The sequence below is a fragment of the Alligator mississippiensis genome, chromosome 1 (assembly GCF_030867095.1).
Source record: "Alligator mississippiensis isolate rAllMis1 chromosome 1, rAllMis1, whole genome shotgun sequence".
Classification (NCBI taxonomy): domain Eukaryota; kingdom Metazoa; phylum Chordata; order Crocodylia; family Alligatoridae; genus Alligator; species Alligator mississippiensis.
The window spans coordinates 302,944,358-302,964,564 of NC_081824.1; the positions used below are offsets into that span (position 1 = coordinate 302,944,358).

At 44.8% G+C, this 20,207-nt stretch overlaps 1 protein-coding gene across 2 annotated transcripts in view; it reads right to left on the reverse strand.

Annotated features, from left to right (window-relative positions):
- The window catches only part of LOC102561407 (amine oxidase [flavin-containing] A), a 63,631-nt gene that overhangs the window by 17,960 nt on the left and 25,464 nt on the right, over positions 1-20,207 (reverse strand). For both annotated transcript variants that reach the window (XM_019487231.2, XM_006270298.4), the window contains exons 4-6: positions 13,518-13,622; positions 11,799-11,890; positions 1,687-1,828 (exon numbers count right to left, since the gene is read on the reverse strand). In XM_019487231.2, the coding sequence (XP_019342776.1) occupies positions 1,687-1,828; positions 11,799-11,890; positions 13,518-13,622 (339 nt within the window). The remainder of the gene's footprint in view (positions 1-1,686; positions 1,829-11,798; positions 11,891-13,517; positions 13,623-20,207) is intronic.

The window sequence follows — 20,207 nt, forward strand, 5'->3', positions numbered from 1 at the left end:
CATAATTACTGAGATGTACTGGAGATGTTCGTAAGTGGGGATTTCTGGGATTAGGCATGCATGGAGTGGGAGATGGTGGGAAGGACATGCTTCTCAGTGATGCTCACAGGCTCAGCATGGAGGCAGCACAGTCATGGCTTTGGCTTTGTAAGTCATAAGAACTTGCACTTTTTTCCTCTTTTTTAATCTTTGGAGTGGAAATCAGAAAACTGCACCACTTCTAGGCACAAAGGAAACAGACTGTTCCAACAAACTGCAACCAAAATTCTCCTTTGGGGCTTTATACTCTACCCCCCTCCCTACCCTGCCCATGTTGAAATAGGTCACTTACTGAGTTATAGGCATCTCAGGATATTTTTGTGGTTCACAGCACTACATTGCCAAACCTAACAGCCACTGTCATTGCTTGCACGTTGAAAGTAAATTGTTACACGAATGCTCTGAGACTGGGGTAACCAAAGGAGAAGGCTGGAGAGAAGCCAGAGAAATGTCAAGTCCAAAATATTCCAACACCTTTGGAATATCTGCATTCTCTTCCAGAACTTCACCCAAACTAATCAGGAGAAAAATGTGAATTTTGCAATATCTGGATGCCTCTTATCTTCTATAACTGAGGAGGGACATACATGATACAAGGTATGAGCTGCCTTTCAAGAGCTGTTCACTACCCATTTCTATTTCTTGCCAATAGAAGTTGCTATAAAGAATAGGAAAAGCTAGAGGCAAAACTGTTCAAAGATTTCTGTATTAGCCATAGCAGTCCTACCTCCCACTCCCAAACAACTTAAAACCAGAAGCAGAGGCCCACCCCACGTTTCATGATCATCAAAAACTTGATGCAATGACCAAGGAACATTTTCTGTAGAACCCCACAATTAAATGATCCAAGCACCTACTTACTGCATTTCTAGTGAGTTTGAACCATACTTGCTTTGGATTCTTGGAAGACACTCAAATCTTCAGTTATGAAAAGTAACAATGGAAACTAAATTGGCAGATATGTATCAACAAACAACTATAAAAGAAAACTGGAGTGATATAAATATGGTGATAGCAGGGAAATTAAAGAAATGATCCCAATTTAACCTGAAGCCTAAATTGTAAATGCCGCCTAATACAAAATTGAACAACTGTTCAGCGACTTCAAAATCACACCAGAGTATTGGTTCGCTATGTAAAATGGTTCATCACCTTTTCATTTAGACTGCAGAGAAAAACAGCGGAGTCGCATCATACGCACATTTAACGTACGCAAATTCAACTATACGCACTCGGCAAAAAAAAAAAAGCAAAAAGAGAGAAAAATAACAATTTAAATAGTGCGGGTGATTCTGTCCACCATTCCACTCAATGAGTTCCCGCCTCTGATAGCGTGAGCATCTTGCCGCGCTCAGTGATTCTAGTGTTTAAAGATACGTATTTTTTGTACAATGTGGCCCCTAAATGCAAGCCAACTATTTCATCTGGCGCTCAACCAAAGAAACAGCGATCTGTTTTACCCAATATGGGTGATTTAAGGAATTTTCAAGGGTAATTTTGACTATATGTGATTTCTGCCTTACACGCTGACTTTAGAACCTAACCCTCGTGTAAGATGCGACTCCACTGTACTAAGTTTGTAGGAAAAACAACACTGCACCTGTTCTTTATGGCTTTCAGAAAGGAAGAAAGCATGGTGGTCTGTACCTGGCCCCCATTGGTTACGGAAAATATCCTGGTTGTTCCCCCACACTGCTTCACGTACCACAGGAACCAGAGAGCAGAGACCTCGTGTGGCTCAGAAGTGACATTGACGTTCACAAAGAGAGTAGCAAAGTCTCTGGCAGCTCTACATGCAAAACAAAACAGAAACAAGTCAAGCAGGAAATGTTACTTTGCTGCTGTCTTGTACTACGTTTCGGTTATTATCCTTGATCAAGGTTATTGCCACAAAGTGTACCCGTCGTTCCTGTTTGATTCACTTTTGAGCCTGTAGAAAGGACTATTTGAATGAGTTCATATAAAGAGCCCTCCACCCTCCCCAGGATTCATCCATTGTGTGTGGGAAATCATGTTGATTTAGCCTTCTTATCTCCCTAATTAGTTTCCCAGCTACTATTGCCGTCATCAAAACCAATACTTTCGTGACAGGGGACTGCATTTGGTAACCATTTACTGGAGCTCTTCTGCCTTTTTCCTCCATGGGGAGCTCATCAAGTACATCATTCCCATAGTTTAATGGTTCTCCAATGGCTCAAAGAGTAAAGTTTCCTCAGCCACATCTTTATCTCCCATATATCACTAAAATGCAGCTTTTTTTGCTGACTCCAAATTACATACTGGTTATATTACCCGGTAATGGCCTTGATCACAGTAAATATATAGCAAGGGCCAAACTGTGTGTTGAGATAATTCTACTGCAGATAACAGAGTTACATTACACCAGGAGAGAACCAGGCCTATTGCATTCACCCTTATTTCACTTGTGTTTTGTAAATTGCTGTCAAGGTTTAGATAATTTTGAAAAGTCAGTCAAAGGTCTTCTACATAAAGTCTCATTAATAAAAAGAATATCTAATCCTACACTGTGGTCAGCAACTTAACAAGCTCTCTCTAAAGGAAGATGTAAATTGTGAACTTTTACAGCCCTTTCTTACTTTGCTCCCAAGCACCAGTGGATCTAGGATTTTGAAAGGGGGAATGTACAGTCAGGCAGAATGGGGACATGGTACTCCCCTTAATTCAGCAGAACCAGGGAAGGGTTAACCTGGCTCTCAGCAGTGACACCTCCTGTCACAACAGCATCCTGCTCTGCTCTGCTCTGCCTAGTTCTACTTCGCAACTGGGAGAAAAAATTGAAAGGGTGGGGGGCAACTGCACTACTCTGCATCCCCCCTAGGATAAGCTCCTGGTTCCTGGGGTATTTTTATTTTTGTGAGCATGCACCTCACTTGCCATTTATATTATTGGTGTGGCTATGAAAGCACCAAACATAGAGAACTTTCACGAAGGGCAATGAGAGCTCAGGTACAAAGCACTTGTAGCACTGTATCCTAAGGGCTAAGCCTGAGATATTTAGAAGAACTCCCATGAGTCAGATACTGACCTTTGGCACATGACATGAATATGATTTTTAGTAGCCCTGTGCCATGTCCTATAACAGGAACCAGGAAATAATAGCTGGCAGACAAAACTAAGATACAGAAATAAAAAGTATTGAGTATAGTGGAGGATGTTATTTAGTACAGTGTAATGGAAGGGATATCCTTAGTCTGATGTGCATGGCTCTGCCTTACAGTGAGAAAACTATGAAAAGGGGAAGGAAGAACAACATTTCTCCAATTGTGGCATTTATCCAATTTCACATCCACATGGTATTACCGCTGTTTATTCATATATGTTGACACTTCATTAACAAATAAAAGATCATGCCTGTTTCCCAAGATGATTATAATCTAAGGTCCTGCTCCAACAAGTTGGCAAACACTTTTAACTTCTAACATAGTCAGTGGGAGATGAATTAATCAGTACTGAGAGAAGGTGCCCAGCTCTTTCCAGGATTGGGCTGAAAATTAAGACTCTCTGAATTGAGAAATGGTAAAGAAGCTCATAGTGAGGGCAAATTTGAAATTTCTTATCTGCCCAATATAAATTTCTATATTGCCTTCATTACTGTCATATCTGACAACCTCTATGCAAAAAATTACACCATAAAACAGTGGTAGCACTGGGAAAATGTTGGAGCCATGGTTGTCCAGGAAAAATGTGAGACAAGCATTTTTGTGGGTGATATCATTTATTCACAAACCATATAATCGGGAAGGACATACACAAGCATTTGGGTACGTCTTTTCAGGTCCCTGGGAGAGATGAATAGCAGAGCTAAATAGCAGACCCTGCCTTGCATGTTTTAGAACAGCATATTTTATTTTTATGGCAAGGGGTTTTTATAATACCTATCACAAGATTTTACAGAGGGAAATCCATAATAGGAAGAAAAAAAGAAGCCCGACTACATAGTGACACCTACTTTCTGAGTTTGTGCAAAAAGCGTAACATCATCTCCAAGGAACATACCATCTGCAGATCTCTGGCTAACACACACACACACACACACACACACACCCTCCCCCCCCCCAACTATGCAATGCAACTGTGCAAGAGGTTTTCTCCCAACTATACAGCTGGTCCAGTAAAAGATATCACAAAAAACCCTTGCCCCATACTTTTCCTGGACCATCATGGCTATAGCACCACTCCAACCCTGTGGGGTTTTTTATGTCACTCACATTTTTCCATTGCAACTTAAGCCCTGCTCCATGTATTCGGTACTCACTGGTCATGAAAATAAGGACCTGCTGTTGGGAGAGAGCATTGCCAACAGCTAGAGTACAGAACTGGGGATTATGAATTCTGGGGTCTTCCATTTTCCACATCTACCCTACTCTGTGACTGTGGAAACCCATGTCTCCATTTCTCTATCTGCCAATAACACATACCAATTTCCTAGCAACACTGTGGGACTTAGTAAATGAGTTCTCATCTACACAAGGAAAAATAAATGTGCTCTTAATGCAATTTAACTGACATGAGGTAAAACCAGAGAGCAGATAAAGCAGCATGTAATTCTCATACAAATGAGCAAGCTGAGGAAAACTCTAAGGTCCCCAGTAGTCTTTAACTGACCTGCTAATTTGTTTCAAAACTACATGCTGTCCCGCCTTCAGTAGGGCTTTACCTGACACTAGTTAAGTGCTGCTGATATTGTCTCATTGATTCCTTATACTCTCCCATTTGTTGTCCTTTAACTGTAAGCTCTTCGGGGCAGAAACCATCTTGTTGTGTGTTGTTATATCCTAATGGGGCCCTCATCCATTACTGAGGCTCCTAAGCACTATTGTAATAAAACTAATTAATAAAGGTGCACAGATACATTGGTCCGATATTCGATCGGCACCAATATAAAGAAAATTGACTACATCAGAAACCAGCCTAAAGCAGCCAATAATTTGGCTGATAAATGCTTGTGCGTGTGTGCAGCCACAGCGCAGCACAGCATGCAGGCAGCGAGGAGCACAAGCCTAGCATTTTGGGAAGCTGTGTCCAGTTGGTAAGTCTGGTGTGGTGGAAGGGGAGGGAAGGGGTGGGGGGGCAGATCAATGCCCTCCACAGTGAGGGAGGGAGTGGGGCTAGGGCAGGTGCTGCCCAGCTACAGCGGGCGCGGGACAGAGCCGCGGCTTATCTCACTGCTGTGCGCTGCTTATCCGGCAGCTTGTCTGGTGATTCCCACTGCTCGTCTGGGAGTGGTCAGGGGAGGGTGCGGCACGTGCCCCTGGATCTGCATTGGGTGGGCAGGCAGGCTGCAACTGCAGACTGGAGCTGAGGGCTGTGCTGCACTGTGCTCAGGATGGGCAGTGGTGGTGCTAGGATGTGGCTATTGGTGCACCCCTATTAAATGAATAATCATAATAGTCAGCTAACTCACATTAAGAACATACTTTTTCTCCCTAGTGAAGACATGCCCTTAATGGCTGTAAAGAGGCTACATACGCTTACTACCATTTTATACCTTCAATATCCTTATGTATGTTAATGAAAGATATTTCAATGTTAACGAAAGATATGGACTCATCCATATGCTTTATGAGTGAAAACCTAGCCTCACTGGAGGTAACAAGAGTTCTGCCATTGATTCCAGATTTTACAATCCAGGTTCAGCTGTCTTAACCTACCCTAAGAGTCCATCTTTTTCAAAACTCCTATAATTTTTTTATCATCTTTGAACTTGCTCTCATTCAGTGTCCCTTCTTATACATCACACTACTATACCCACAATCTTTGTGGTCTTGCTAATGCCAGATAAAGAGAAATGCTTACTTAACCTTGTTTTACATGAGCAGCCTCTGTTGAGACAATCTAATACGGCATTCACCTTTTCTGTGACAGTGCAGCATCGTTAATCCACTCAATTTATCTTCTACTGTATCTCTACAACCTTCCCTATGTTCCTTCTGCTTACCCAATTATCCTTCATTATTTGCTTGAGCAATTGATTACGTTTTCATAGGTTCGCCCTTTTGCCTTTGTCCTTATTGAATCTCATTTCATTGATTTCAGACGCTTCTAATTTGTCAGGCTCCTTCTGCAGCTTTGACTCTCACCTCCCATGCTTTTCACTTTTGGACTGTCTGCAGATCTGAGGTCTGATCCTGCCCCAACTGAAGACAATAGGAGCATGACTAGACCCTTGCTAAGCTCACTATGAGCAGGTCCAGACAAGCACACATGTGTTTCCCTGGGGATAAATAGTAGCAGAGACAAATAGCTTTGGAATGTGACAAATTGCCCTGGCTGGGGTAAGGGATGCTGGGGCCAGCACCTGGGCTGGCTCCAGCAACTTTACCTGCGGTCCCGAGGGCCTCCTGGGGCTGCAGCAGCAGTGATACGGGCACACAGTGCCTGCCTAGCAGTTGGAGTGTGGCTCTGGCCAGCCAGGCTCATTTTCATAGATTCATAGATGTTAGTGTCGGAAGGGACCTCAATAGATCATCGAGTCCGACCCCCTGCATAAGCAGGAAAGAGTGCTGGGTCTAGATGACCCCAGCTAGATACTCATCTAACCTCCTCTTGAAGACCCCCAGGGTAGGGGAGAGCACCACCTCCCTTGGGAGCCTGTTCCAGACCCTGGCCACTCGAACTGTGAAGAAGTTCTTCCTAATGTCCAATCTAAATCTGCTCTCTGCTAGCTTGTGGCCATTATTTCTTGTAACCCCCGGGGGCGCCTTGGTGAATAAATACTCACCAATTCCCTTCTGTGCCCCCGTGATGAACTTATAGGCAGCCACAATGTTGCCTCTCAACCTTCTCTTGCGGAGGCTGAAAAGGTCCAGTTTCTCTAGTCTCTCCTCGTAGGGCTTGGTCTGTAGGCCCTTAACCATACGAGTGGCCCTTCTCTGGACCCTCTCCAGGTTATCCGCATCCTTCTTGAAGTGTGGCGCCCAGAATTGCATGCAGTACTCCAACTGCGGTCTGACCAGTGCCTGATAGAGGGGAAGTATCACCTCCTTGGACCTATTCGTCATGCATCTGCTGATGCATGATAAAGTGCCATTGGCTTTTTTGATGGCTTCGTCAAACCATCGCGCTCTGTAAGAGCACACCGGCGTTTGCGCAGGCGTTCACGCCGGCGGGCGGGCCAGGAGTGGGACTCCTGTAGGGGTAGGGCGTAGACACTGCACAGGTCTACAAACAGCAGCTTATAGAATGGTGTCTACGAGGAGTGCTGCTAGGGCCTCTGCCCAGGGGGACAAGGCTACCCGGGGCAGGTCTGAGGCCTCCACCCAGACCGAGCCCATGGGGGAGCTGATGTCCCCCTACCTCCTGGCCTGTGGGGGATCCCCAGCAGGGCTGGGGGGGGCAGAGATTGGGGGCCCCCACAGCTGTCCGGCAGGTGCCCGTCTTAGGGCTCTGGAGGCGCAGGTGAGGGAGCTCCGGGAGGAGGTTAGCAGGCTGAGGGGGATCAGGGAGGCGGAGGATGAAATTGACAGTTATTTCCTTTCCCTGCAGGCCCAGGCACCCAAGGAAGAAGCAGCCCGGGGAGTGCCCTCCGCAGCAGAGTGGCAGACGGTCACAGCCAGGACCAGAGCAGCTCGCAGTGAACCGGTACCAGCTTCTCCAGTCTGACTGGTGAACAGGTACGAGGCCCTGGCGACCCTGCAGGAGATGGAAGGGGAGGAGGAAACCCTTGGGCAAGAAGAAACACCACGTTCTTCACACTCCGAACAGATCAAGAGATCCACAAGGACCCAGAGGAGGAGGCGATGAGTGCTCGTCATAGGCGACTTCATCCTGAGAGGTACGGAAGGACCCATCTGTCGCCAGGACCCCTCGGCACAAGAGGTATGCTGCCTCCCTGGAGCAAAGATTCGGGATGTGACGGAGGTAATCCAGGCCAGGATCAAGCCCACCGATTACTACCCCATGGTCCTAGTCCATGTGGGTACTAATGATGCGGCCAGGAGAACCCCCGATCACCTAATGGCGGACTACAGTGCTCTGGGTGGTGTGCTGAAGGAGTTCGGTGCACAGGTGGTTTTCTATTCCATCCTACCAGTGACCGGACGAGGAAGACGGCAGGAGAACTGCATCCGAGAAACCAACTGGCGGCTTCGGCAGTGGTGTCTTGAGGCAGGCTTCGGCTTCCTGGACAATGACCCGCACATCACGACGAGGGACATGCTCAGCTGGGATGGGCTTCACCTGTCCCCCAAAGGTAAGCGTTTGTTTTCTACTAGGTTGGCGGATCTCCTCCGGCGGGCTTTAAACTAGGCTCGTCGGGGGGAGGGGAGTACGAGGGCAGGGGAAGCTGTGGACCACCAAACCATGTGGCACCCACAAGGACAGCCCAGCCTGAAAAAGGAGAACATTGGAAACCTGAAAGCCATGGGGAGACCAGCACTACAGAACAGGTAATAAACAAGAAGGTAAGAAACAATGGGCCCCTTGGGACTCGGAGCGGGGGGGCAGCAAAGGCACCAGTCGCAGGGCTCAAGTGCCTATATACTAATGCTAGGAGCATGGGGAACAAGCAGGATGAACTAGCGCTCCTGCTTGCACTAAACACCTATGACTTAGTGGGGCTAACAGAGACCTGGTGGGATTCATCCCATGACTGGGCGGTACATATTGAGGGCTATAGATTGTACAGAAAGGACAGGTCGGGGAAGAATGGTGGGGGGGGGTTGCACTTTATGTCATTGAGCAATATACATTAACCCTCATCAAGACAGAATCCAAGGCTGAGGAAGTAGAAGGATTGTGGGTTAGGCTACATGGGGGGCAAGGAGAAAGAGATTTGGTGGTAGGGGTCTGCTACAGACCCCCACACCAAGGGGAAGAAAGAGATGCAGGGCTCCTGAGGCAACTCTCGGAGACCATAAAAGCTAAAGAGGCGGTAGTCATGGGGGACCTAAAACTACCCGGACATCTGCTGGGAGACGCAGACAGCAAGGTCCCATTGCTCACGCAGGTTTCTAACCTGTGTACAGGACCTCCACCTGACACAGGAGGTACACGGTCCCACTAGGGGGAATGCCATACTGGATCTGGTATTGGCAACAGGACATGATAGGGGACCTCCAGATCGGTAGCCATTTGGGAGACAGTGATCACCTAATAATAGAATTCAACATAAGACGGCGAGTGGGTAAGGTAACTAGTAGGGTGAAAGTGCTAGACTTTAGGAAAGCTGATCTCAATGCACTCAGGCGATTAGTCAAGGACGCACTGCAGAGTAGGAGTTTTGAAGGGATGGGAGCCCAAGAAGGGTGGCTGTGCCTTAAGGAAACAATCCTTCAGGCACAAAGCAAGACGATCCCCGAGCGAGGCAAAAAAGGGAAAGGGGCCAGGAGGCTTCCCTGGCTGACCAGAGAAATCCAGGGCAGCCTAAGGGCCAAAAGGGGAGCACATAAAAAGTGGAAACAGGGTGAGATCACTAAAGATGAATATACCTCCTCTGCTCGTGCTTGTAGGGAGGCAGTTAGGCGGGCCAAAGCTACCATGGAGCTGAGGATGGCAACCCAAGTAAAAGACAACAGGAAACTGTTTTTTAGATATATTGGGAGCAAAAGGAAGGCCCAGGGAGGAATAGGACCCCTGCTAAATGGGCAGAAACAATTGGTGACAGACAGGGGGGACAAGGCTGAACTCCTCAACGAGTTCTTTGCCTCAGTGTTCCTAAGTGAGGGGCACGACAAGTCTCTCACTGGGGTTGTAGAGAGGCAGCAGCAAGGCGCCACACTTCCATACGTAGATCCTAAAATGGTGCAGAGTCACTTGGAGGAACTGGATGCCTTTAAGTCGGCAGGCCCGGATGAGCTCCATCAGAGGGTGCTGAAGGCACTGGCCGACATCATTGCAGAGCCACTGGCGGGAATATTCGAACACTCGTGGCACACAGGCCAAGTCCCAGAGGACTGGAAAAGGGCTAACGTGGTCCCCATTTTCAAAAAGGGGAGGAAGGAGGACCTGGGCAACTATAGGCCAGTCAGTCTCACCTCCAACCTTGGCAAAGTCTTTGAAAAAATTATCAAGGCTCACATTTGTGAGAGCCCGGCAGGACAAATTATGCTGAGGGGAAACCAGCATGGGTTCGTGGCAGGCAGATTGTGCCTGACCAATCTAGTCTCTTTTTATGACCAGGTTACGAAATGCCTGGACACAGGAGGAGGGGTGGATGTCGTATACTTAGACTTCAGGAAGGCCTTCGATATGGTATCCCACCCCATACTGGTGAACAAGTTAAGAGGCTGTGACTTGGATGACTACACAGTCTGGTGGGTGGCGAATTGGCTAGAGGGTCGCAGCCAGAGAGTCGTGGTGGATGGGTCAGCTTCGACCTGGAAGGGTGTGGGCAGTGGGGTCCCGCAGGGCTCGGTCCTTGGACCGACACTCTTTAATGTCTTCATCAGCGACTTGGATGAGGGAGTGAAATGTACTCTGTCCAAGTTTGCAGATGACACAAAGCTATGGGGAGATGTGGACATGCCGGAGGGCAGGGAACAGCTGCAAGCAGACCTGGACAGGTTAGACAAGTGGGCAGAAAACAACAGGATGCAGTTCAACAAGGAGAAATGCAAAGTGCTGCACCTAGGGAGGAAAAATGTCCAGCACAATCCCTTTCCACCTCTGTGCCACCCAGCAGGTCATTCCCTAGGCTGTAGGTGTGCTGGACATTTTTCCTCCCTAGGTGCAGCACTTTGCATTTCTCCTTGTTGAACTGCATCCTGTTGTTTTCTGCCCACTTGTCCAACCTGTCCAGGTATGCTTGTAGCTGTTCCCTGCCCTCCGGCGTGTCCACATCTCCCCATAGCTTTGTGTCATCTGCAAACTTGGACAGAGTACATTTCACTCCCTCGTCCAAGTCACTGATGAAGACATTAAAGAGTATCGGTCCAAGGACCAAGCCCTGCGGGACCCCACTGCCCACACCCTTCCAGGTCGAGACCGACCCATCCACCACGACTCTTTGGGTGCGACCCTCTAGCCAATTCGCCACCCACCGGACTGTGTAGTCATCCACATCACAGCCTCTTAGCTTGTTCACCAGTATGGGGTGGGATACCGTATCCCAAATATTCCTGCCAGTGGCTCTGCAACGATGTCGGCCAGTGCCTTCAGCACCCTCGGATGGAGCTCATCCGGGCCTGCCGACTTAAAGGCATCCAGTTCTTCCAAATGACTCTGCACCATCTCAGGGTCTACGCATGGTAGTCTGGCGCCTTGCTGCTGCCTCTCTACAACCCCAGTGAGAGACTTGTCGTGCCCGTCGCTTAGGAACACTGAGGCAAAGAACTCGTTGAGGAGTTCAGCCTTGTCCCCTCTGTCCGTCACCAATTGTTTCTGCCCATTTAGCAGGGGTCCTATTCCTCCCTGGGCCTTCCTTTTACTCCCTATTTATCTAAAAAACAATTTCTTGTTGTCTTTTACTTGGGTTGCCATCCTCAGCTCCATGGTAGCTTTGGCCCGTCTAACTGCCTCCCTACAAGCACGAGCAGAGGACGTATATTCGTCTTTTGGGCAGGACACGCTGCAGCCATATCCAGGTTTTTTTAGACCATTTTTTTTTTAGATACCAGGACTTCCAGGTATCTAATTCTAGATCAATACTGCAAATATGCAGCATGGAGAACCTTTTGATGCACCACAAAGCGCACATGCATGCTTGTTTGGACATACCCCATATAGTCACATCATGCAATCTGTTAAGGAACAGAGATTATTTTAAGGGCACATTTTAGAGTTAATGAAATAGGATCTACTTAGTCCAGCAAATTTTGCTGATGAGCTCTTTCATTGTCATCTTGTCCCACTCTGCAGCATGTGGAGCATCCCATGGTGCTTCAGCAGGGATCTACAAATAAAAACAAAATATTAAAGACTTAGCACAGAGTATATTGCTAGCCAATCACATCTAGTTTGAAGGCAGGGAGGTCATCTATTGCAGTGGGCCAAACTCGCTCTGACTACTTGTAATGGTGAAAATCTGAACCATCTCCATTGTTTTTCACAGAAATACTCTGGAGTTGTACCAGTGTGATTTAGGGCCTCTTACAGACTGCTGTAAAATGAACTGAACATTTAAATTCTAATTTATTGCAAAGAATTATTATAGCACATCAACTACCTTACTGTTTACTTGAAATTTTTCAAAAGAAAGATATTTCTGAAGAAAAGCAGGTGGTGTCAGTACAGTCTTCGGCTGAAGCTGCCCTTGCAGCATCTTTTATACATGCATAACTCATTCTCCCCTGTGTAAAATGATTTGTATGCATTAAGTCTTCAGGGGGCTGGGCTTTGGGATTGTAATAAATGTATGGGATGGTTGATGGGTATTTGAAAAATGGGAGGCCTTTCCACAGATTTCTTTTAGTTCAGAGGAAATTTGATGACCTACACATTTTGAGTTTAAAATTATTATGTCTCAGCCAGGCTGCAAGAGCAGAGGTACACCTGGTAGGGCTTGTGCTGAACAGCTATGGGCTTTAGCAGGTGTCCAGGACCCAGTGGGTAGAAGCAGGAGGTGGTCCCAACAGCTGGGAGGGAAGGTGCCACCCAGTCAAGGAGGCCTCTTGCCTGCATCCCCACCCCTTTCCTCCAGGCACTGCCTTGCTGGGTGAAGATATAACACCCTTAATTTGGTGCTGGGGAGCCACTCCCTGTCTTGATCCATGGCTCCTTCTCCTTGAGGCTGTAGCTGCCAGAACCCCAGAATCTCCCTGTTGTCATCCCCTAGCTTCTTCCTCAGCTCCACAGCTGGAGCCTATAGCTGCAAGTATAGCAGCATCCATTCCAGCATCTCTCCTTAACCAGTGCTCAGGGCTCACACTCCCTTGCCCACCCCTAGTTAGATGACTGAGCAGGAGCATCCACACTGGCGTAACAGATACTTCAAGAGAAAAAAAAAGTAATAGTCACCCACACACTCTCTCGACATGCTTTTCCTGGACTTGGTGTATGTACAAGCAAGCCCTATGTAGACCTGCTGCACAGGATCAAGTAGGTGGAGCCTCAACTTTGCTCCTGTTACAGTGCACTGGCCAGCACTGCCACGCTAAAACAAGGCAGAACCGTGCTGCTACTATAGATTACTTAATGTTCCTTTGAGGCAAGGCAGGATGCATATCTCTGAGAGGTACAGTGCTTTGCCTGGGGCTGTACATCTAGCTATATCCTTTTCACAGGGCAGACTGTAAACATATAACCTAGTCCTCTGTGTTTCAGGGCTTGAATTCTTTAAGTACAATCTTTAGTAAATAATAAAATACATTTCAACTTCTAGTTTTTAGCCACAACATCACTTCTGGCCCTTTTAGTGTTGCACCATATTACTGTTCATTGTTTGCTACTGTTTCTTGAATGCAGAGGTTCTAAAAGGATTTTTCTGAGCCTTTATAGTAAATAAAATGCCTATTCAATGTCACAAAGACTCTTGGATGCAAGTGCATGGAACAGTTATATATAGTATATTCATGTCATACCTTTTTGCCCATTTCATCCATTTTCCTCCATAGATTGTTATAATCCAAGTAAACCAAGGGATTCCAAACTGTGGGAAACAGACCATAGAGTGGATAGGACTTTCCCTGAAATACAAAAGGGAAGATAACCCACTGACATGCAGCCCAATTACTGGAGTAAGACAGCACCTTAAATCACCAAAGCAAAAATAGGCTCCTTTTTCAATCTAAAAATGTTTGTAAATGAACATTACGCAAGCTACTACTATGAAAAATCCTAAGGAAAAGTGATGAGGAAGGGACTAGGCCGATTCTTCGAACAATACTAAAATTATTTGTGGGTGCAGGGGGAAGAAATACTTATTTCTGGCAAGTTGCCACATGTTTGGAACCAAACAGATCTCAAACTTGCCCCAATGTAAAGTACTCCTTGCTACGATACGTTCTTATTAGTGATGGATGAAACAGAAATGTGGTGGTTCACTTCAAAACAGACAGTCAAAGTTGTAGCTGAGCTCTAAATCAACCTCTAAGCTATCTGAATTTCTTTGCAATTTAAGTTGTATCATCACTAGGCTCATGGACAAATTCCTCAATGATATCTTGCATCATAGGATAATACTGGTGTTAAAGAATTCAGCAACTAACAAATACAAATAAAACATAAAAACCTCTATTTTTTTTTTAGCTTCAGAAAAGAATTCTTTGCACTTTTAAAAATATTGCACATAATGGAACTGAGCAAGAATACAGACCACTTACCATGAGCCTCTGAATAGTTAAAATGAAAGTAATCCAATGGCAGCTGGTTCTTCTTATGACAGCTTTAATCTAAATAAGGAGCTGCATAAATATTCAACATTTTCTTTCATTAAACTGCTTTGAACCTGGTCTGTTTGCTAGTGATATCCACAGCAAACTCTCATTGGCTTTTTCCATGTATATGAATGCACTGCTGACATTCTTCTAAAAAGTCATCTGCAAAGATCCATATTATACAGGGGTATTTCTTTATCCTACTGCCACTGGCAATGACAAAGCTGAACCTCAAATTTTAAGCAAATTTATGGTTCCCATCATGCAGATAAGTTGGGATGCGAGGTCACAGCAAGCAGCTATAATGCTGTACAGAGAGGAGAAGAGCATCTTTGAGCGTGGACAACAGCATTTCAGTAAAGAGTGGTGCTGGCCTCCCTCCCTCACCACAACATCTTGAGTCCAAATGGCTGCTCTTAGACAGAAAAGGAAAGACTTGCTGTGAGAGCATGCTCACTGCCAAATCTTGCTAATACTCTATGTTTTCCCCAGTTGTAGCAAGGGCTGGCAGTGAGCCTGCTCTCCTAGCAAAATCCGGAGACAGTAATTCCTGCTCCTGGCCCAGAAATACATAATGCTTGGAGTCATTGCCTTGGCTCCTCCTATTCTCACTTCTGTTCAGGATTTAATCGGCCTAAATAATTCTTTCAAATGCTGCTGAGAACCGACTGGACAGCAAAGACACAGCATTCAGTACCACTGGGCACTGACCTGATGGTGGTTTCACTCTGAATTATTTTGTACACATTCCTAACTCTGGGCCACTACTTCTCTTTCTATTTTTCCTCTCTTTTCTTTAAGAGGGCTGGAGAAGGTGCTTTACCTCCCATTCCTACTTCTTCTTGCATGATTTTGTAGCCTCAAAAGATGAGGATGCTGCTGCTACACTAAGAAGACCTGAACCACCAGGCAGTTCTTGAACACTGCCTGCTCCTTCTCTTTGGGTACTCTATAGTAGAAGACAGAACATACCTATGGATAGAAGGCGATGTACTGGCTAATTGACCAGAGTCCTTGCTTGGTACACTTATATTATTCCTAATGGAAAATACCCATAGGATATTCATAATTTTCTACTTTCTTGTTCTATTTGTAAAAACGAGATATTATTATACTATAGAGCTTAACCATTGCTAAACTTTCCATTTAATTAGGAATCTAGATTCTTTCAAAACACCAGCACTTGCACTTGTACTCATACAAAATTTAAAACAAAGTGAAACAATTAAAAGGCAAAAGGCAAGGTCCAATTCCACCACTATACTGCCTCAAAGATTAATTATTACCAAGGCTTTAATATCAGATGTTACCTCCTCATTGGAAGGAGGGAAAGAGCAGGGCCAAGCCCTCCTCTCAGAAGTCATGACACAGGAAAACTTCCCACAGCTCCATTAACTGCAAGAATAGGGATGAAATGACTTTGCCTTATAGATCTAAGGAGGAAGTACTTCCTCTCTGAAATAACCTCATCTTTTTCCTTACTGTATAACAAGACCTTCACACAACCTGCCAATCTATTTACTGAACTCACACTGAGAATGGACTAACCAGCATACAATCTTTCAGCTATTTGGCCTATTTTACTCAAGAAAAAGAAGATTTTGTTTAAAAAAAATTTTTAAATGGAAGAGTCAGTTTTGTGAAAGTGATTTAAGAATAAATTCTTTTCATTCCCTCTCCCTCTCTTATTTAGACCACAGATCTCCTTCATTAGTGCCCCAAGCAACAATCAGATAATAAAAGCCAGCACTAGTTCTAGTACAGACTTTTTTCCAAAGCAGCTCTGTCAATGTCAGCTATTAATTCAATTGAACTTGGCAGCAACATGGTCAGATACTCAAAAAAACTCTGATCTGATCATTGCAGTTGAAATTGCTAATACAATGGTTAGAATCTGCACACTGTCCAGTCACACTGCCATTTTCCTGCATATTCCCTACAGCTTGCACTCACCTTGGTTCATCTTCACTGGTGCAGCAATTGTTGTACAGCCAATGCACACCACCTCCCATCATTTTAACTATCATCAATTTAGTTATCAATTTATGCTCAGGGCAAGTTTAAGATGTTTAGAGTTAATGCTGACACTTATTTCGTATCATAAACTCCCCCACTCATGAACCAAGACTCCACTGTACCAGGCACTCTAACAAAGAAAGAGAAAAAATATGGCTCCTTCCACAAATAGTTTACAATTCAAATACATATGCCAGTGTGTTTTATTTACTCTCCCTTGTTAAATTACAATGAAGCAACACTATTGGCTTAGAATTTACCAGCTTCCAAATAATTGGTTGTCATTTACTGCTATGTTTGGGGACAAATTCTGGGCCCAAGGAAGTCAATATACTGACTGCAGTGCTCCTACTATTTGGCTTTCGATGAGAAACTAACCAGCAACCATGAAGATCAACATCTTCTACTGACCTATAGCACTGTGGGACTAAGATGGAAGAACCACCTGCAAGAGTAGTACATCCAAAGACCTGTGCTTCCTCTGCCATGCCTTAGAGTCCACCTGGTACACAGAAGAGTCCACAGGTTTCCATAGAGGGGATGCTTCCTCCCTTCCATGCCCCCAACTTTAGGATTACTCCCTTGTTCTCCATAAAGAGGTATGTTTAGGCAGAGCACATAGAAAGAGATTTGGTTTCACAGCATCACGCCACTCCTGGCCTGGACAGCAGGGAGGGACCTCTCTGACATTAAGGATCTCTGGAATGGGAAGTAATGTGCTGACAAGACCGTGGCAAATTTAGTGTGGGCTAAAAAATGTTTTAAGGGCAAGATTCACAAAGGAGGAATCAATGGTTCTTCTTTTAACCAAGAGCTCAGTGTTTAGTCACTGAAGCAAAAGATTAATTACACACACAGCTTTCATGGTGGTTATACAAAGGGAGGGCCATATGGAACACACATTTCAGCACCCTCAAATCAGTGAGAAGCCAGTAGATAATTAATAAAGCCTAAGGCTGTGTTAACTTGTATGCGTCTTGTATGCCAGCTTGAGGAAAAATGCCATGTTGGGAGCAGTAACAGCTGAGGAAGCCCTGGACTCTACTGCTCCATTGGAGCTACACTGCAAAGGAGATAGTGGGCTGGGATCAGAGGTTCCTAAATCCACTGTGCAAACACAAGATGGCCTGTGCTGTGAGGTATGTAAATGTACTGTATGCATATATGGAAATCTAAACTTCCTTTTTTTAAAAAAATGTTCTGATGATAACTAATGTATAGTTTTACCTTATGTTCAAAATATATTCTGTGCTAGCCAGCCTAGCAGTGCTCTTACCTACACTTGTAGTTGGAGTTATTTTATTTCTGAATGCTCTTAGACAAATATAATATGGGCCTTCTTTGGCTTATGAATTAATTTACCTGCTTTTAAAAATTGCTAGATACTGGACAGAGCATGAGCAGAATCTCTTTACAGTGATTCTTCGCAGTGAGTAATCTTTGCAATTATCTCATTTTAAGCTATTTTGTTTTTATGTTCTGGGTGGTTTATCTTGGGAACTACTGCTTTCTTAACTGACAGACAAATAGCCTACTGGCTTGGCTCCTGTGCTAACACAAAGGCTGCTGGACAAGCCCGTACAGTTCATCTAATATTGTATTTCCTATGGTGTTGAGCACTTCCCTACTGAGTTCAGATTTTAATCCTGCTGGAGTTAGTTACTGACCACGGAACCAAAGAAAACAACAAAGAACAACAAAGAAAACTTCTGCAAAGGCTCCGCTGCACGACTGGAGGGTAAAACTCAGCTACAGCCCTGTGGGAGGTACAGTTTGGAACTGACCCACTCAGGGTAGAGTTCAGGGAAAATTCTATCCTATCCTGAACTTCAAAGGGATGCGAGCACTGCACCTATGTCCAGGACGGCACACCTTGCTTCTGTATGCTGTTCCTGGAGGAGGCAGGGAAGATCAAGGTCGAGTCCTGCCTCCTCCTTTGAGACAATGTGCACACTGTGGGCATGTGGCAGGAATAGTCCCTGTGCTCTCTTGAATGCAGGGGCTCCGAATGACCTTGAGCCTTGCACAATGGACACAAGTGGAAGGTTGGTTCCTTATGCCTTGAATGTTCCTCATAAGGGCCAAAGATAATCTAACCCAGACTTCCTGTGGTTTCCCTTACTGGATCTGATTCTGCATCTTTACTAATGCTTTCCCACAGTGTCAGTCACAGCCTTATCTGCTGCCTGCTTGCCTTTGTTCTTAAGCTGGGCAAGGAGAAGATGCTGCATGTAAAATACTAAGCTGTACATAAAAATGACCATGTGCCATGAAAATGCTGTGTGAATGCAGCACAAAACAAATGACAACATTTCCTTGATCCACCTACTGGTTTTGTATTTCAGCACTGAATGCTGCAGTGAGACACAAGGCAGCTGCACGTTATACAAGAGAAGGCTTAATACACAGGAAGGCACCAACTCCTTTGTGTTTTAGATGCTGTGGCTCAATTAATATGAAAGTGAAAGAGGAGAATGACTTTTAAGGAGAGATAGAGATAACAGACCAAAAAGAAAAAGGAAGGAAGAACAAAAGAAATGAAAGTTCCTGACCATATCTGCAAGTGAAGAATTCTCCTTCTCTCACTGCCTCCTAGGGCACTTTTAATGTACTTGGGAAGAGTACTTGCAAAGTAATCATGTTGGAAAGAAAGTCTAGTGGCCTGAAAGAAAATTTACATGTCAAAACCAAAAATATACTTAGTATTCCAGAACACGAATGGGCTTTGGATTCACACTGGTTGACATGGTAACAAGTGGAAGAAAGAGAGAACAAAAAATACAAGAAGACAGACATCAGGTGTTAATAGAATGATTCCTTAAAAACAAGATCAGTATAATGTATATCTAAAAATTCCTCTTCCAAGAAGGAAGTTCATGAACTTCTTCAAGGTACCCTAAATCCCGTAGATTGCTTTCTGCATTAAGAAAAAAACATTTCCCCATTTGCTTCTGGTTAGCTGATTCCAAGTTGTATCCTAGAAGAAGTCAGGAGCAAAACCAGTGAGAGAGAGTAAAACTGGTCCTAATTATGTGGGAAATTGCTTTACAAAACTCTCCATTTAGAGGTGGAGGCATATGGATAGTGGAATGACTCTCAGTAAAGTGAACAGTTTTGCTTGGGCTTTCTGTAAATCCAACCATTCCCCTTTCTGGTCACAGCACTCAGAATGTGAACTTCAGACACATGCACTTGGGAATGGAGCTCCCTTTACAAGTACAGCTAAACAAACAATGCAGCAGCCATTAACTGACAGAGATGCCATGTTATAGTTAAAGAAAAGTTTTAAATCTTACCTCCAAGTGCAATTGATTCAAATGTAGAACTTGGTAGTGAACACACAGCTGACAAGTAATTAACACAGTAATTTAGCAAGGCAAATATCTTCACAGTGGAAAAAAGGGAATTTCAGGGCCACAATTCCAATAGAGAATAGTCTGTTAATTAAATCAACGCTCTCTGGGGTGTTCTATGGCTGCTAGTATATTTTAACAGCATTTCCAATGCCTTAGGTGCTGCCTACACTGATAAATAATGATCTGGTTGGCAAAGGAGAGTTTTCTTTAAGAGGTCAAGGAATATAAGAATGGTAGGGTGAGAGATAAAACATGTTAGTAATATACCCCTGAATGTCCCTTAACCTGGCCAGTAATCAATAGTAAGTAGCTAACTTCCTAATGAGCATCGTGGCAGAAGTGGGTTAATGAGGAGGGACTTATAGAAACAGACCATAAGATAAAAAAAGAGCATAGTGACTATGCAAGATGCCAGGGGAAGGAATACAGAAAGAGTAGTTGAATTCCAAGAAGAAAGAAAACAAAAGAGGCCTGGAACGAATGGGCAAGAGAAAGACCATCCTGTCAAGGTAGACTTTACTGT